The sequence below is a fragment of the Vicugna pacos genome, chromosome 19 (genome assembly GCF_048564905.1).
Source record: "Vicugna pacos chromosome 19, VicPac4, whole genome shotgun sequence".
Classification (NCBI taxonomy): Eukaryota; Metazoa; Chordata; class Mammalia; order Artiodactyla; family Camelidae; genus Vicugna; species Vicugna pacos.
This window is the reverse complement of record NC_133005.1, coordinates 26,747,533-26,763,541: the sequence shown is the minus strand read 5'-3', so window position 1 is coordinate 26,763,541 and position 16,009 is coordinate 26,747,533. Positions and strand designations below refer to the sequence as shown.

General features: G+C 38.3%; 1 protein-coding gene across 6 annotated transcripts in view; it reads right to left on the bottom strand.

Moving 5' to 3' along the window:
• PHF20 (PHD finger protein 20) overlaps window positions 1-16,009 on the bottom strand; it is a 110,430-nt gene that overhangs the window by 74,404 nt on the left and 20,017 nt on the right. The window contains exon 2 of one of the 6 annotated variants that reach the window (XM_072944137.1): window positions 457-526. The exons of the other annotated variants lie outside the window; for them this stretch is intronic. Coding sequence (XP_072800238.1) covers window positions 457-526 — 70 coding nt within the window. The remainder of the gene's footprint in view (window positions 1-456; window positions 527-16,009) is intronic. 6 annotated transcript variants of the gene reach the window in all.

Genomic DNA, 16,009 nt, shown 5'->3' with positions numbered 1-16,009 from the left:
TATTCCTCCCTGTAAAATGGGGAAAAGGATGTGGATACACAGTTGCATTCCTGTGGCCCTCTCATTCATTCAGCCTACCAGAGACTAGTAAGCCTCCCTTACTTACTTATAGGTTTACTATCTCTAGCAATAGTTTTCAAACACAGGTCTTTGGACCAACACACAATTAATTTTTCACAGAACTAAATTTATTTAACTTACAGAACTTTTCTTTATACTAAAATCATTCTTTCTCTTTGTGCTTAAATACACTTTTTAAATTAAAACAATGGCAACTGCTTGTTTTTTAATGCTTCCTAATATTACACCACCATTAAAAACAGTGAGACAGCTCTCTATGTACTGATTTTTAAAGACCCCTAAGAAAAGTGGGGAGAAAAACAACTCAAGATGCAAAATGGTATTAAATGCACTATCATTTATTTGGGGGAGGGGAGGGAGCCAATACATTCATACCTGTTTTTAAATGCGAGGGCTATCTCTGGAAGGATGATCAAGCAACCCGGTTTGCCTCTTTGGAGGGGAACTGGATAGTTAAGGAACTGGAGAGGAAGTATGAGACTTATTTTATTCAATGTATATCCTTTTATTTGTTTTGAATGTTGTACCACGAGCACGTATTAAATATTAACAAATATAAGTATTTATTTTAAATATTCTTATTTGGCAAAATAAGAAGTTGGCAACTTCAGGACAAACCCCAAATTCTTTTTAATTTGCACTTGATAAGTGCCTTCTAAAAGTCTGGTAAGTCTGAATCCATAGAATCAACTTCAAAATCCTAGGCTAGCAACTTAGCTACACACACTCAGAGTGTGAAGGACCTCTGGGCCCTTGGCTAGCCTAAAACTACTTCCTTGCTCAAAAGATGTCACAGGGCACAGGCATCCCACTGTCTGCAGACTATAGAAATCTCTCCAGGAGGATCAAGAACAACCAAGGGGTCAGCAAGTTTTCCTAAAGAGAAGGTGGTTCTCCCACAAATCTCTAAATTGTGACAAGGATACAAGTCACTCATGGTGGATGGAGAAACCCAACTGCATTCCAGATAAGAGAGAGGCAGCTGATCTTAGATATCAACCCAGAAAAACCTGATGGATCACAACTGCTGGTTGCCTTAGGGACAGTCAGCTTCGTCAACAGAACTTTATTAAGTGACTCTGACTTGGAAGAAATTATAAAATCTATGTGCTTCTGGCCCCTGCCCTTGAGAAGAACCAGACACATAAACCAACTAAGCTCTAAAACCATAAGGTGGAACCACATGAAACAGCTGATAATCAACTGATTTTACCAAAAAAATAGTAATTTTAACTGGTTCAACCTAAATATCTAACAACCATAGGTATGCTGGAGAAGATGTGGGAAGGTTAACAAGAGAGGAGATGTAAGTGGAATCTGTATGTATAGACAGAAAAGGGGAGAGAGAATTTCCAGCTTCATCATGTAACTAACAGCCACTGATGAGACTCTAGTTTCCAAACACTGCAGCTGGCAGTCACATTTCTAATAGAAATATTAGCCACAGAGGGGCAGATATTGAAAACCAAACTGAAACAAAACTTAACTCTAGGGAGAGAAGAACTAGGAATAGCCAGTAGACTTCTCCTTGTACTTTTAATTTTTACAAGGATTTAGTCACGTTGTACCGGTGTAAACAAAAATAAATACTTTTAAATTTAAAGTTTTGAAAAATATTTAATGGGCAGATATCAACCAATAGCTTCAGGGTTATTGGGTTTATATACTGCTTGGCACATAGACAAAGTAGAGCATTATGCAGCTAGAAAAAGAGAGAGAACACTATGAATTGACAAAGATTTCCAAGTTTTAAAAAAGGAAAGCTACAAAATCGTGTGTATCTTATGATACCTTTTGTCTTACAAAAGAGGAAAATAATATATATTTGGCTTTGCTTGTATTTAAATAAAGAAACACTGGTAGGATGAAGAGAAACTAATAAAACTGGTTATCTTAGGGAGTAGAGTGGGTACAGGATAAAGAAGTAGAAGCAGTCATTCTCATTGTACACCTTGTTACACTGCTCTGATTTTCTGAATTTGTTCAAACTCTGTCCAATGGATTATCAATTAAATTCCTTGAATTTCCCAGGTAGACTATCATATCATATTCAAATTATGATTATACTGTCTCACTTTCAATACTGATAACTGCCATTTATATCTCTCATGTTATCACATTGATTAGTGCTTCTAAATGATGTTGAAAATTAGCAGAGAAGGCTAGCATCCTTCTCTTTAGTGAAGAATCTCCAGTGTTTCATCATTAAGTGTGAAGTTTGTAAAGGTTTCTAATTAATGGCTTTAATCAAGTTCATGATGCTTTCCTCTATACCTGACTGAGGGTTCACCAAGAATAAATTTTGAGGATTTTCAGCCTTTGTCAAAGTGATTATACAGCTCTTCTCTTTCATTCTATGAATATAATGAAATAATACATTTCCTAAGTTTAAGTTGTCATCACCCTACTTAAATAAGGCATATTTGGTTGTATGCGTCATTCATTTGATAAATGTCTCTGTAGTGTTCTAGCATTTTATTGACAAGTTTTATGTCTCTTTTATAAGTAGAATTTGTCCAAGTTTCCTTGTATTATGTCCTTCCTGCCCAATTTCAGTATTAGGCTATGCTACCCTCACAGAATGGACTACAAAGTTTTATTTAGTTTCCTATGAAACAGCCTACTGTGGGGCATTTTTATAAGACAGTTCTTCATCTTTTCCATTACTTTTATAGTTACTAGAATGGTCAAGTTTTCTACCTCTTCTTGAGTTTATTTTGCCTAAACTAATAAGAGTTTGAAATGATCATCAGATACAAGTTAGGTATTCAAAATCAATAGTTTTCCTTTGAAGAAAAAAGCTCAAGACTCAGTTAAAATACTTCAAACCCACGTCACAAACAGGATTTTTAAATGGCGGATACAAGCACTAGACTGCTAAGCACTTTTTAAGGACAAAATCTATGCTCTACTGATTCCATTATTCAAACACTTCTTAATTTGTATTCTGAGACAAACAAACTGCTAGGTCCTGACGATACAAAATAAATGACCAAACATCAGGGCTTCCAGGGTGGCAAGGGCCCAAAGAGAAGTTTTGGTGGGGTCCCTGGAATTCCCCACCCCTCCTCAAGCAAACAGACTGAAAGCATTCTTGATCTCTGGAGAGAAAAGAGCAAAGGAGTACAGACCTAGAATTACCTGGCCTGCCTATACATCATAACCAGGAACAGACGGAAGACAGGCAATGTCTCTCTATGGAATGCCTGGGCTGGAGAGTCTGAGTTTCTGCACAATCTCCCCCATCTCCCTCTAAAGCACCTAAATGGACCTTTCTCTTTCTAAAGTACATTTCCTACTACCCACCTCATAATCTCTTCCTTAGCCAAATCTACTTCCTCTGCTCACCTTCCCCAGAAGCAGCAGTGGAGCCCACCGTAAACTTTTTCATCAGGGACCGAAGAGGCTGGGAAAGTGGCTTTAGAAAAGAAGACTCAGCACTTGGGCTGAACCATAAAAGATGAAGAGAGACATTTCCTAAATGTTTACATTTCCTCCACAGTATTCTGCATATATTAGGCATTCAATAAATGTTCATCAAATGTACTTTTTAAAAAGATTTGATTATGAATACCTAGAGTCACAAAACAACAGGAATATACACACATAAACCAAGATGAATCACCAAAATAAACAAATATATCCATGCTGTAGATGTCAACAAGACAAGCAGATCCCAGTACAAGAACTATCAACTTGGAGGGCATATATGCACAGGTGCTGTGGTCATCATGACAAAATTAAATTAGTCATCACAAAGCTTTCTTCCAAAGGCCAAAAAGCATCAAAATCTCATTGAACCAAAATTCAACTTGGAAAGGTCAAATAACCTAAACTTCATAGTAAATTAGGTTACTATGGTAACCTTATCTTAAGCAAGTAGTGTAATTGGTTACTAAACTAAGAAGTCACAGAAGGCCAATGTGGACAATCAAACATAGAGAGACAAAGAGAATGACAAAAATTAGAGACAGAGAAATTCATCAATTCCACGGACATTTTTCTGAATACCTAATCTGGGGCAGGAAGTATGCCAGGGTTTGGAAATACAGAGCCAAATCTATAAGGATGTGTGATCACAACAGCTGGAAGGGGGAGAAAGAGTCTATGTTACAAGACATACTGGGCCTTTCATTTCCTCAGATATATACATACCTCCCTATACCTGGTCTGCTCCCTTTACCTGAATCACGACCCCCTGCCCACTCTTCCTAGGCAGCAGCTTTATCTTTCTGCAGCCTCAGAATCCCTGACTACACTATCTCAAGTAGCCCCCATCTCCTTCCAACCTGTGTCCAACCTTCCTTTCTTGCTTCCTTCATAACATTTGCCCCAATATGCAATTATTTCATTTGTTTCTTGCTTATACTTGTGGCCTGCTTCCTAGGAGGATATAGATACCCCCTGAAGACATCTATCTCTTATTCACTGCAGTATCCTCAGGGGAAATAAGTATCTATACACAAAAATAATTGTAATAAAGTATCACAGGTGCAACTACAGAAGATTATTTAAGGTAGAATATGCTAGTTCTAGGGCAGAGAGGAAGGAGGCCGAGGAAGAAGAAGGGGCCAAAACAACTCTAGTAAAAAAGGAGGCACTTGTTTCAATTCTGAAAGACAAATGGGCATTTTTCAGAAGGCAGTGAGGCTGAAGAGTATTTTGAGGAGAGGATGCAATATGAGAAAATCAGCGTAAGTACAGAAGAAGGGAAGCACAAAAGATGACGAGGAAGTACAGGAAACTGAAGGTGAGAAAGGAAATAGCAACTCTGTATAAAGAGCTGTGCAGGAACATCATGCATTCCATACGTACTGTACGGATGTGCAGCTGGACCCTAAATGACTGTATTCCAATAGCAATCCATGGGCGGCTGGGTGTTCGTGAGTACAGAGCTGGTGGGCCACAAGGTCTCCATAAGGAAAGTTTTATTGTGCTATTCCATAATCTGGACCATCTTTATCAGAGGTTTCCAGCTGAGATGCCACAAATGGATTATAAGTCAGCAATAATAAGAAAAAGGCTGAGATGTACTGGTCAAGATGACTACCATATAATCAAGCACTAATAAAGAATGTTAGTGTGGGGGAGGGGAGGGTATAGCTCAAGTGGTAGAGCACATGCTTAGCATGCAGAGGTCCTGGGTTCAATCCCTAGTACCGCCTCTAAAAGTAAATAAATAAATATACCTAACTACCCTTTCCCCCCACCAAAAAAATAATGTTAGTGTATGTGTTTGCAATTAACCTGGCACTATATGCTCACTCTCAAAAAACAGTTGTACTGGTTTTAAAATATGTCCTTCCCTCAAAAGGTGGAGATTAATTATCCTCCCCTTGAATGTGGCCCCATTTCTAACAAACAGAATGTGGTAGAAGCGATGGTTTAGGACTTCAAGGTTGGGTCATAAAAAGCACTACTGCAATTCCACTTCTGGGTAAACACCCCAAAGTACTGAAAACAGGGACTCAAACAAACACCTGTATATAATTTTCATAGCAACATTATCCACAATAGCCAAAAAGTGGAAGCAATCCAAGTGTCCATCAATTGATGAATAGATAAACAAAATGTGATATAGCCACACAATGGAATATTATTCAACCTTTAAAAAGAATAAAATTCTAAGAAAAGAAAACAACAACAGCAAAAATCTAACATACCCTACAACATAAATGAACCTTGAAAACATTATACGACTGAAATAACTCAATCACAAAAGGACAAATACCTTATGACCTGGAGCAGTCACATTCATAGAAACAAAAAGTTAGGATGGTGGTTGCTAAGGGAAAGTGTGGGGAGAGAATGGAGAGTTACTGTTTAATAGATACAGAGTTTCAGTCTGAGAAGATGAAAAAGTTCTGACAATCCAGGGAATACAGCCAATATGTTATAATAACTATAAATGGAGCATAACCTTAAAAAATTGTGAATCACTATACTGCACACCTGTAACTTACCTAATATTGTACATCAACTATACTTCAACTAATTAAAATTTTAGAGGTTCTGGAGATGGGTGGTGGTGATGGTTGCATAACAATATGAATGAACTTAATGTCACTGAACTATATACTTAAAACAGTTACAATGGTAAACTTTATGTCATGTGTATTTTAACACACTATACACAAACACACACACAAAACACTGCTGCTTCTTGGGTTCCCCTTTCTAGGGGAAGCCAGGTGTTATATCGTTCTAGATGCCCTATGGAGAGGCCCACATGGCAAGAAACTGAAGTCTCCTGCCAGCAACCAGCACCAATTTGCCAGGAATGAGGTTCACCTTGGACCACAACCTCATAAGATGTCAACCGAGAATCCTCCATTATGCTACTCCTGAATTCCTCACCCACAGACATTGAAAGGATAAAAAGTGTTGCTTTCAGCCACTAAATTTTGAGAAAATTTGTTAACATAGCAATAAATAACTAACATAATAGCATTTTGCTCCAAAGCTACTAAAAGTGGGATTCACAGATAGTATATAGGTTGGAAGTGCCAGTTCCCATGCTTTTGAGTTTGAGAAACACTGCTCTAAGCTACCAGATAAGGCTACCTACCCGAGGGCTCCATCAGGGAAAAGAGAGGATTGTGGGAAAGCTCACACAAAATGAAAGGGAATAACTCCACATGCATGTCTGGAAAGGCAGAGAACAGTCCAGGTCTAACAAAGGGACACAATGCTGGCTTGTCCACAGTATATGACCTCAAGTCCCAGGAAGGCTTGCTGCTCAGAACCTCGGCTGCTTCTGAGTAAAACTAAGCTGCTCAACACTGCACACTGTGCACATGCTTAAATTAGAGCAGCTAAACAGAGCTTGGCAGAAATCTGTTTGGTGTCCCTACATACACATCAAAAATACAAACTGAAGAAATGTTACAGGGGTTAAAAAAAGAGGAACCAGAAAGGATAACAATTTCCCTCTGATTTCCCACTCCAGCCAGTCAGTATTTACTCACATGGCTATTAATAATCAATGTGTGTAGCTTCCTCTAGAGGTTATAAATTGACCTTCCATAAGGTATCTCATGGGACCTTTACCACAATCCCATGATGACTTAAGGAATTGTTATTACCACTGCACCCGTTTTACACTTGCAGAAATAAAGGCTCAAAGAGAGTGAATAGGAAGAGGTATAACCAAGATCAATATCCAAAAATTCTGACTCTAAACCCAGTGTAGGGCCTTCTGCTCCTAATTTGACTTCACGTGCAAATATCCTTAGAGTGACACAGGTCCACGGTGGTGTCTTTTGTGTTAGCCAGCTAATAGTCTACCTGGTGGTAGCCCAGAATTTGCTCAAACTTTCCCCGAGGAGCTGGACATTCAGGCTGCTTCCAGATTCTTCCTTACATAAACAGCCTCTCTACAAACTTAACAGCACTCATTCACTTCAAGAATCAGAGTGTGCCTCCATTCCTGGCTCAGGGCACACACGAGAAGCCAATGACTTCTGTACACAAAGGTAACATTCTAAGCCATCTCTAGCCTTTGCTGGAGAGGGGATGGGGATGGAAATTGTATTTAGTGAAAAACAAAGGGCTGACTATTAAACTGCAAAAAACTGTGCTGCTTTGGATGCTTTAACCCTATCCCTACCCCTATACCACTTCCATTAATCAGTATCTGACACTTCTAACTCAGGAAATGTCTTCAATTCATCTTTCTTCTCTATGCTGATCATTTCTCTTAAGTGAACAGTCAGTACATCCAGGTAACCCCATACCCCTCTATCAGTAGTAGCAAAGGTCCTGATTGATACAGAGACACTCAATAAATGTTTGGTGACTGAATGAACACCACTTTTCTATCCCTACAAAGGATCTGACCATGCTCTCTTCCTCTCTTAAGGACCAATCTCTCACCACACCTGATCTGCTTCCTCTTCAGACATAGAGAACACACCATGTTCTTTGAACCCTCAATATTTTTGCTCACTCTGTTCCTTCCACCTGCTTTCTGGCTTCACTCTTATCCTGCAAATCCTATCCTTTAATCTCACTTCTTTACATATAACCTCAACTCCCTGGCCTCTCCCTCCATTATACCTGCCTGAATAAACCTCAACCCTAGGTAAATCAGATTCTCCATATCCTCCATTCCTGCACCCAGACAGCTGATTATGCTGGAGAATACACAGTCACACACTGATGTGTCTCACTTTAAATGTGTGACCACAAATAGTGGTTCCCCTGGGAGGGAGGGGACTGTGTGACTAGGTATGGGAAAAAAGGTCTTCTGAGGTACCCAAAATGTCTATATCTTGATCTGGGTGGTGGTTACACAGGTGTATATACGTATAAAAGTTTATCAAGCTACACACTTGAAATCTGTATACTCTAATATAAATTATACCTCAATAAAAATTTTTTCAAAAATAAAAAATTTTAAAGAGTACCATCTTTGCTCTCTTCTTAATTCAATGTCTTACAACTGTAAACTGCCATAAAAATTAATATCAAAAAAGCTTTTTTTTTTTAAAATCCAGGGTGTACCACACATTGCTGAATGGAAAAGAGCCTGAGGAGGAGGAGGAGTCCGGAAGGATGAAGGAGACCAAATTCGTAACTACTGCCAGGGTTCAGAGGATCCATGATGGTAGCTTAGACCACATGGCCTAAGTGTGGAGGTAGTGTGGAGGAGCAGCCAGTGTCAGAGTCAGGATAGACTCTGCAGGTGGATCTGACAGGACAAGCTGATAGACTAGACGACAGACTGGGAGCGAGGAGCTGAGGAGGCTCCAAGGGGCCTCTAAAGGTAATGCCTGTTGTGTTCTATGTCACTTGACTATTTTTATCTTTTACTCAAAATCATCATCATCACCATCATCCAAAACCCAGAAGCAGTGATGCCTCAGAAGCAAGGGGCACACCTAGAATCCAGACCTTCGCATCTAATACCATTTCCCAATAAAAGAAACCAGGGCTCCTTGGAGAAATGACTGATTCTAGGGCTAAGGCAGGAAATACACACAAGATGAGCCTAGGATATTTTGTAATGCCAGAAATAAGGAAGTGTTAAACACACAATTATGACAAAAGGATGTCAAAAGCACACACGAGCCAAATGAAAGAGCTCCCAATGAAACAACAGAGCAACTAAATGAATAAAACAGTATTGAATTATATCCAAAGTCTAAAGTAAATGTTTGAGGCTATACTGATTAATAAAAGCATCAAAAACACAGAAAATCTAGAAACTGATTAAGCCAAAAGCAATCTAAGGAGAACAGGTAAATGGGTAAACTATACATCCACACAATGTAATTCTACTCAGCAATAAAAGGATCTACTGATTCACACAAAAATATGGATGAATTCCAAATGCATTATAAATGATAGAAGCCAAACTTAAAAGGCTACATGTTGTATCATCCCATTTATACTAGATTCTGGAAAATACAAAACTATACAGACAAAGAACAGATCAGTAGGTGACAAGATCTGCAACAGAGGGGGCTGACTACAAAGGGACATAAGGAAATTTTGCAGGGTGTTAAAAATGCTACATTTTAACTGTGGTGGTACATGCATGCCTGTATGAGTTTGGCAAACCTCATGAAACTGTACACTGAAAAGAGTGAATTTTACTGTTTGTAAAGTATACCTCAAATTTAAAAATAGAAAAATCACATGCTCCCATCACCAAGACTACAAGTAAACCTTTATCTCTACCTACATACCCAGGTTCTCCCTCCCCCTTCCCCTTTAAATAAATGAACTATCTGCTCCCATCAATAGCCAATCCTTCCCCTGTGCACCACACCACAGTTCCTTCTCTCCTTTCCCTTGAACTCATGCCAATCAGGGCTTTTGTTCCCACTGCTCCACTAAAACAATCCTGTCAAGGTCATCCATAACTTTGATGTAACCAAATCAACAGTCACTCAATCCTAATCTTACTTGACCCACCAGCATCAGGAATGAGGTGACTACTCCCTGCTCCTTGAAACACTTTTTCCACTTGGCCTCTAGACATTTCCTCATGGATTTCCTCCTGCCTAAATGGTCATTTCTTCCCAGTCTCTTTTGCTGATTCCTCTTCATCTGCTAACATCTAGACACTGGAAGACAAAGGAGTTCAGTGGTAGAGTACATTCTTAGCATGCACAAGGTCCTGGGTTCAATCCCCAGTACCACCATTAAAAAATCAATAAATAAAAAAGCCTAATTACAAAGAAAGAAAGAAAGAAAGAAAGAAAGAAAGAAAGACAGACAGACAGACAGACAGACACTGAAAGGCACCAGGAGCTCAGTCTTCCTTTCTATCTGTATTTACTCCCTAGATCAGTGCTGTTAATGGAAACTTCTCAGTGGAAACTTTCTATATCTCTGCTCTCCACTATGGTAGCCACCAGCCACTGAGCACTGGAAATATGCCCAGTGTAACTGAGGAACTGAATTTTTAATTTTATGTAAATAGTAACTTTTAGTTAGTGGCTACTTTTTTGGACAGTGCAACCCTAAATGAACTTATTCAGTCTCATGGCCTTAAATCCCATATACTTACAAAAGACATAGCTGATAAAGAACTGTTATCCAAAATATACAAAAAATTCTTAAAACTCAACAATAAGAAAACAATCAATAACAACAACAAAAAAAGAACCAACAGCCAACCAATTAAAAAACAGGGAAAAGACACCTTACCAAAGAAAATATACAGATGGCAAATAGGCATATGAAAATATATTTGTCACATTTCATTAGAGAATCACAACTTTAAATAAAAATGAGATACCACTATATACGTATTATAATGGCCAAAATCCAAAACACTGACAACACCAAATACTGGCAAGGATGTGGAGCAACAGGAACTCACATTCATAGGTGGCAGGAATGCAAAATGGTACAGCCATTTTGAAAGACAGTTTGGTAGTTTCTTACAGAATTAAATATACTCTCATTATATGATTCAGCAGTCACATTCTTAGTATTTACCCAAATGAGTTAAAAATTTATGTCCACACAAAAATCTGCACACAGATGTTTTTAGCACCTTAACCGAAAATTGCCAAAACCAAGTACGTGAATAAACTGTGGAACATCCAGGCAATGGAATTTCATTTAACAGTAAAAATAAATGAGCTATCATTTATCAAGCCATGAAATGACATGAAGAAATCTTAAATGCACACTACTAAGTGAAAGAAGCCAACCTGAAAACACTACATACTGTATGTACGTCCAACTATATGAAAATACAGAACAAGGTAAAACTATGGAAACAGTAAAATGATCAGTGATTGCCAGGGGTAAGGGGACAGGGAAAGATGAAGAGGCAAAACACAGAGGATTTTTAGGGCCGTGAAATTATTCTGTATAATACTATAATAGTGGGTACATGCCATTATACATTTGCCAAAACCACAGAATGTACAACACTAAAAGTGAACCCTAACGTAAACTATGGACTTTAGGTGATTTTGGGTGACTATCATGTTTCAATGTAAGCTCATCAACTATAACGAATGTACTACTCTGGTGCAGGATGTTGATAGCGGGGAAGATTATGTAGGCGTGCGGGGACAATGGATAGGAACTCTCTGTACTTTCTGCTCAATTTTGCTATGAACCTAAAACTGTTCTAAAAAATAGAATCTTTTTTAAAAATCTCATTGCTAACTTCCAAATTTCTATCTCTAACCCAGGGCTTACACCAAAATGCTTGACTGTTATTCAACCATCTGCTCAACATCTCCACTTAGTTATCTAAAAGGAATCCCACATTTTAACCATCCAAAACCAAACTGTTGATTTCCCTCCATTTCAGCAAGTAGTAATTCTATCAGAACTTAGACCAAAAGCCCTTGGAGTCATCCTTGACTCTTCTCTGTCTCTCATGACATCATCAGCAAATCTGTCAGCTGTGCCTCTGAAAAACACCCAGATCCTGATCATCATCATCTCCACCACTGCTTTTATTTAGTTCAAGTATCCCCTTTAATCTGACTGCTACAAACGACTCCTTACTGTTCTCCGTTTCTGCCCATGCCCGCCTACAACATATTCTACACACGTAACCACAGCCACTTTTAATAACTGAAATCAGATAATGTCACTTTCCTGTTTAAAATCTTTCAATGACTTCCTATTACATTTAGAATAAAGTCCACAGATTCTGGCAATCTGGCTCATGCTGACATTTGTGGACTCATCTCCTACCTCTGGCCCCTTACTTTTTACCCTCCCTCTATTGTTTGAACATGCCCAGCATGTTGTGCCTTGGCTGCCTCTGCCTGGAGCTCTCTCCCCTGGATATCTACCTGGCTCAATCCCTCACTCATTTCAGATCTCTACTCAAACTTCTTATCAGACAGACCTTCCCTGAGCACCTTCTACATAAAAAAGTACCCCTCCTACACACACAGTGTCACTCTCTGTTCACTTAACCAGCACTTATTCCTCGTCCTAGTATTTATCATCACCTAAACTTACAGGTATCAGTCTATTTATTTATGGTCTAGCTACCTCCACTGGAATGTCAGTTCCTAAAGATCTGTCTCTCCTAACCACCACTCTCTCTCCACCATCTAGCATTGAATAAATGACTTGACATCAAGTCATCTTTGTGAAGCCTTCTGAAATTCCTACACTTGAAATTAATTGTTCTCCTCCAGGGGTTTGTACATGAACTCTGTACAGATAAACATCACCTCATGATATAATTAATTTCAGAGTTTACTCTCCATCCTATGTATAGGACACAGTATGGGGATCAAAGTCATACCTTATCACGCTCAGAAGCCAGACTACCTGGATTCAAATCTCAAATCAATCACTTAATAGTTGTGCAACTTTGGGCAACTTACTTAACTGCTCTGTGCCTCTGTTTTCTCATGTATAAAATGGGAATAATAAAAATATCCAAAGTAAGTCACTCAATAAATGTGAACTACTAGCGAAGACTTAGCATGAGATGATATAATGAACAATCTTTGGTTAACAACGCTAAAAGTCAAGGCCAAATACCTCATTGGCCTCTAAACTTCTTGAGGGATCTAAGTGATTGTTCTTCACCCCATAGTGCCAGACATAATGCCTGACTCTCAGCAGACACTCAATACACATATGTGGAAAGCTCAAAAATGAAAAGATTAGTTTCTTAAAAAGATGGGTACAATAAGTAAAGAGGCACAAATCAGGAACACAGACATGATGAGTGGAAATAATCCTAATGAAAAAGAAATAGAAAAGCAAGAGAGGTAAGAGCATTCTGAAACTCAGATTTTAGTATCCTTTGTACAAGAAATTGAAGGACACCATAATCAACTTAAATGGAAACAAAGTAGTGGAAACATGCCAAAAAGTCAGGAAAGCAATAGACAGAAGGAGCTTTTTTTGTGTTCAGAGCAGGAACAGGGAAGGCCAAGCCTACTGTTCAGGGCAGATGGTGCGCTCCTGACAGATGACAGGAAGAATGAGGAAGGCGTCAGAAAAAGCAGTTTCCATTCTATCCACCAAGCATCATTACTAGGAAACTACAGCCTCTTATAATGTTAGACAGTCAACTCATCGACATGAGCCTGGAAGTAAAGAGGGCAGGCGGGATTACTTCATCCAGAGTAGGAAATGGATATGTGGAAAGTTCACTCCAAAGTGGTAGGTCCAAAATTAGAACATGGATTCTTATCAATATTCTATAGTCTGTCTGGTGAGATAAACTGCTTTGGGAACTGATGATTTTCATGGAAAATCTAAATCTGTATTTTATAAATATCCCTCTCAAGGAAAACAGAAATCCTAACTCCATGATTTTGGAAGAGGATCCTATAATTTAAGAAAAGCTGGCTTGGATGATTTATAAATAAATTCTGATAAGGTAAACAAAACACTGTCATCAAACAGAACTAGGTTAAGTCTCAGATTCAACAGTAATTAACTTGCGACCCTGGGCAAGTCATTTTACCTCTGAGCTTCAGTTCCAAATGAGTCTGCTATGGGAGATTAAACGAGATAACCATGTAAAGTAATTACAGCAAATAGCATTCCACCTGACACATAGCAAATTCTTGATAAATGTTAGCTGTCATTTCTATTGTTGAGAGTATAACAGAAGTATAATATGCGCGGTATACAAAGGTGAGAGAAAAAAAGGCTTCTGTTTAAGCAGTACAGACAAAATCAATCAAAGATAGAAACCTTTTATAAATATGAAGGCATTAATCTAGAAAGACTCACTATACGTCACATTTTCTTCTCCATGCACTTCTACTGTCACATGAGTTTTGAAAAATGCTTTAACCCTTTCATGCTTTTTTCTTTTTTTGCAACCAGCAGCAAACCCAGAAAATATGGAAGAGCACTGGGAAAAATAACACCAGGGAAAGAAATCATCTGGGAGGCATGGCCAGCCTTTGGAGTCATCAGATCAACAGGGGTTCAAATCCCAGCTCTACCACTCACCAGCTCTAAATTTGGGACAAAGGACTTTTGCCTCTACGGGCCTCAATTTCTTCCGTCATTGATAAAATCAAAACAATAAACAACTACACAGCTTGTTGAGAAAATGTAATGGAGAAGCTGCATACGGAGAGCCTGGCAGAGTCAGTCCTTTACATGTCATCTAATTCTGCAATATTTAAAAAAAAAAAATTTTCTCAAGGGAATCCTCATAAACTACTGGTGGGAATATAAACTGGTGCAGCCACTATGGAAAACAGTATGAAGGTTCCTTAAAAAAATAAAACCATATGATCCAGGAATCCCACTCTTGGGCATATAACCAGAGGGAACTCTAATTCAAAAAGATACATGCATCTCAATGTTCACAGCACTATTTACAATAGCTGAGACATGGAAACAACCTAAATGTCCATCGACAGATGACTGGATAAAGAAACTTTGGTGTATTTATACAGTGGAATATTACTCAGCCATAAAAAATAAAATAATGCCATCTGCAACAACGGATGGACGTGGAGATTGTCATTCTAAGAGAAGCAAGCCAGAAAGAGAAAGAAAAATACCATATGATATCACTCATATGTGGGCTCTAAAAAAAAAAGACAGTAATGAACTCACCTACAAAACAGAAAGACTCACAGACATAGTAAACAATCTTATGGTTACCAGGGACAAAAGGGATGGGAAGGGATAAATTGGGAGTTTGAGATTTGTAAATATTAGCTACTGTAAATAAAATAGATAAAAAACAAACTTCTTCTGTCTAGCACAGGGAACTATATTCAATATCTTGTAGTAACCTATCATGGAAAGAATATGAAAATTAAAATTACTTAACTAATTTAAATAAATAAATAATGTCATGAAAGGGGGAAGAGTGAGGAGGGGAGAAGGATTACCGTGGATCAAAGGCAACTACAGAGACATAAATGTGACTATATTCCGGATATTAGTAATATGAAATTGTCGCTAATTATGATTAATTACATTACAGTAAGTATATAAAGCAAATTGGGTTACGTATCTTAACAATTAGTGAATACAGGTGGAAGGTATAGCATTCATTGTACTATTCTCTCAACTTGCTATGTTTGAACATTTTCATACTAAAAAGCTGAAACTCATTCACTTTGCAGTCCCTAAAATAAGAACAAATAATCCAAAGATTCATAGGTAAAAAGTCAAAAGGAAATAAGGATGAAGTGTTGGATCCTAACACCCACAACTGCATCTTATCTCAATGGACTAAAAACACATACACACAATATATGGCTCTACAAACATATCACTTATCAGGGTGAAGACACAACCATTTTTAATCTAATGATAATAAAACAAATCCTCCATTATTTCAAAAGTATTCAAAATCAAAGACTGTTATTCTGGTTATTTCAGAGAGGCTATGAACTCAGTCTGTCTGGGTTCAAACCTCAGTCTTATCCCAGTGTGATCCTGGGCAACTGACTTCATCTCCCTGAGCCTTCTTTTTCTTACTGGTAAAATGAGGCAA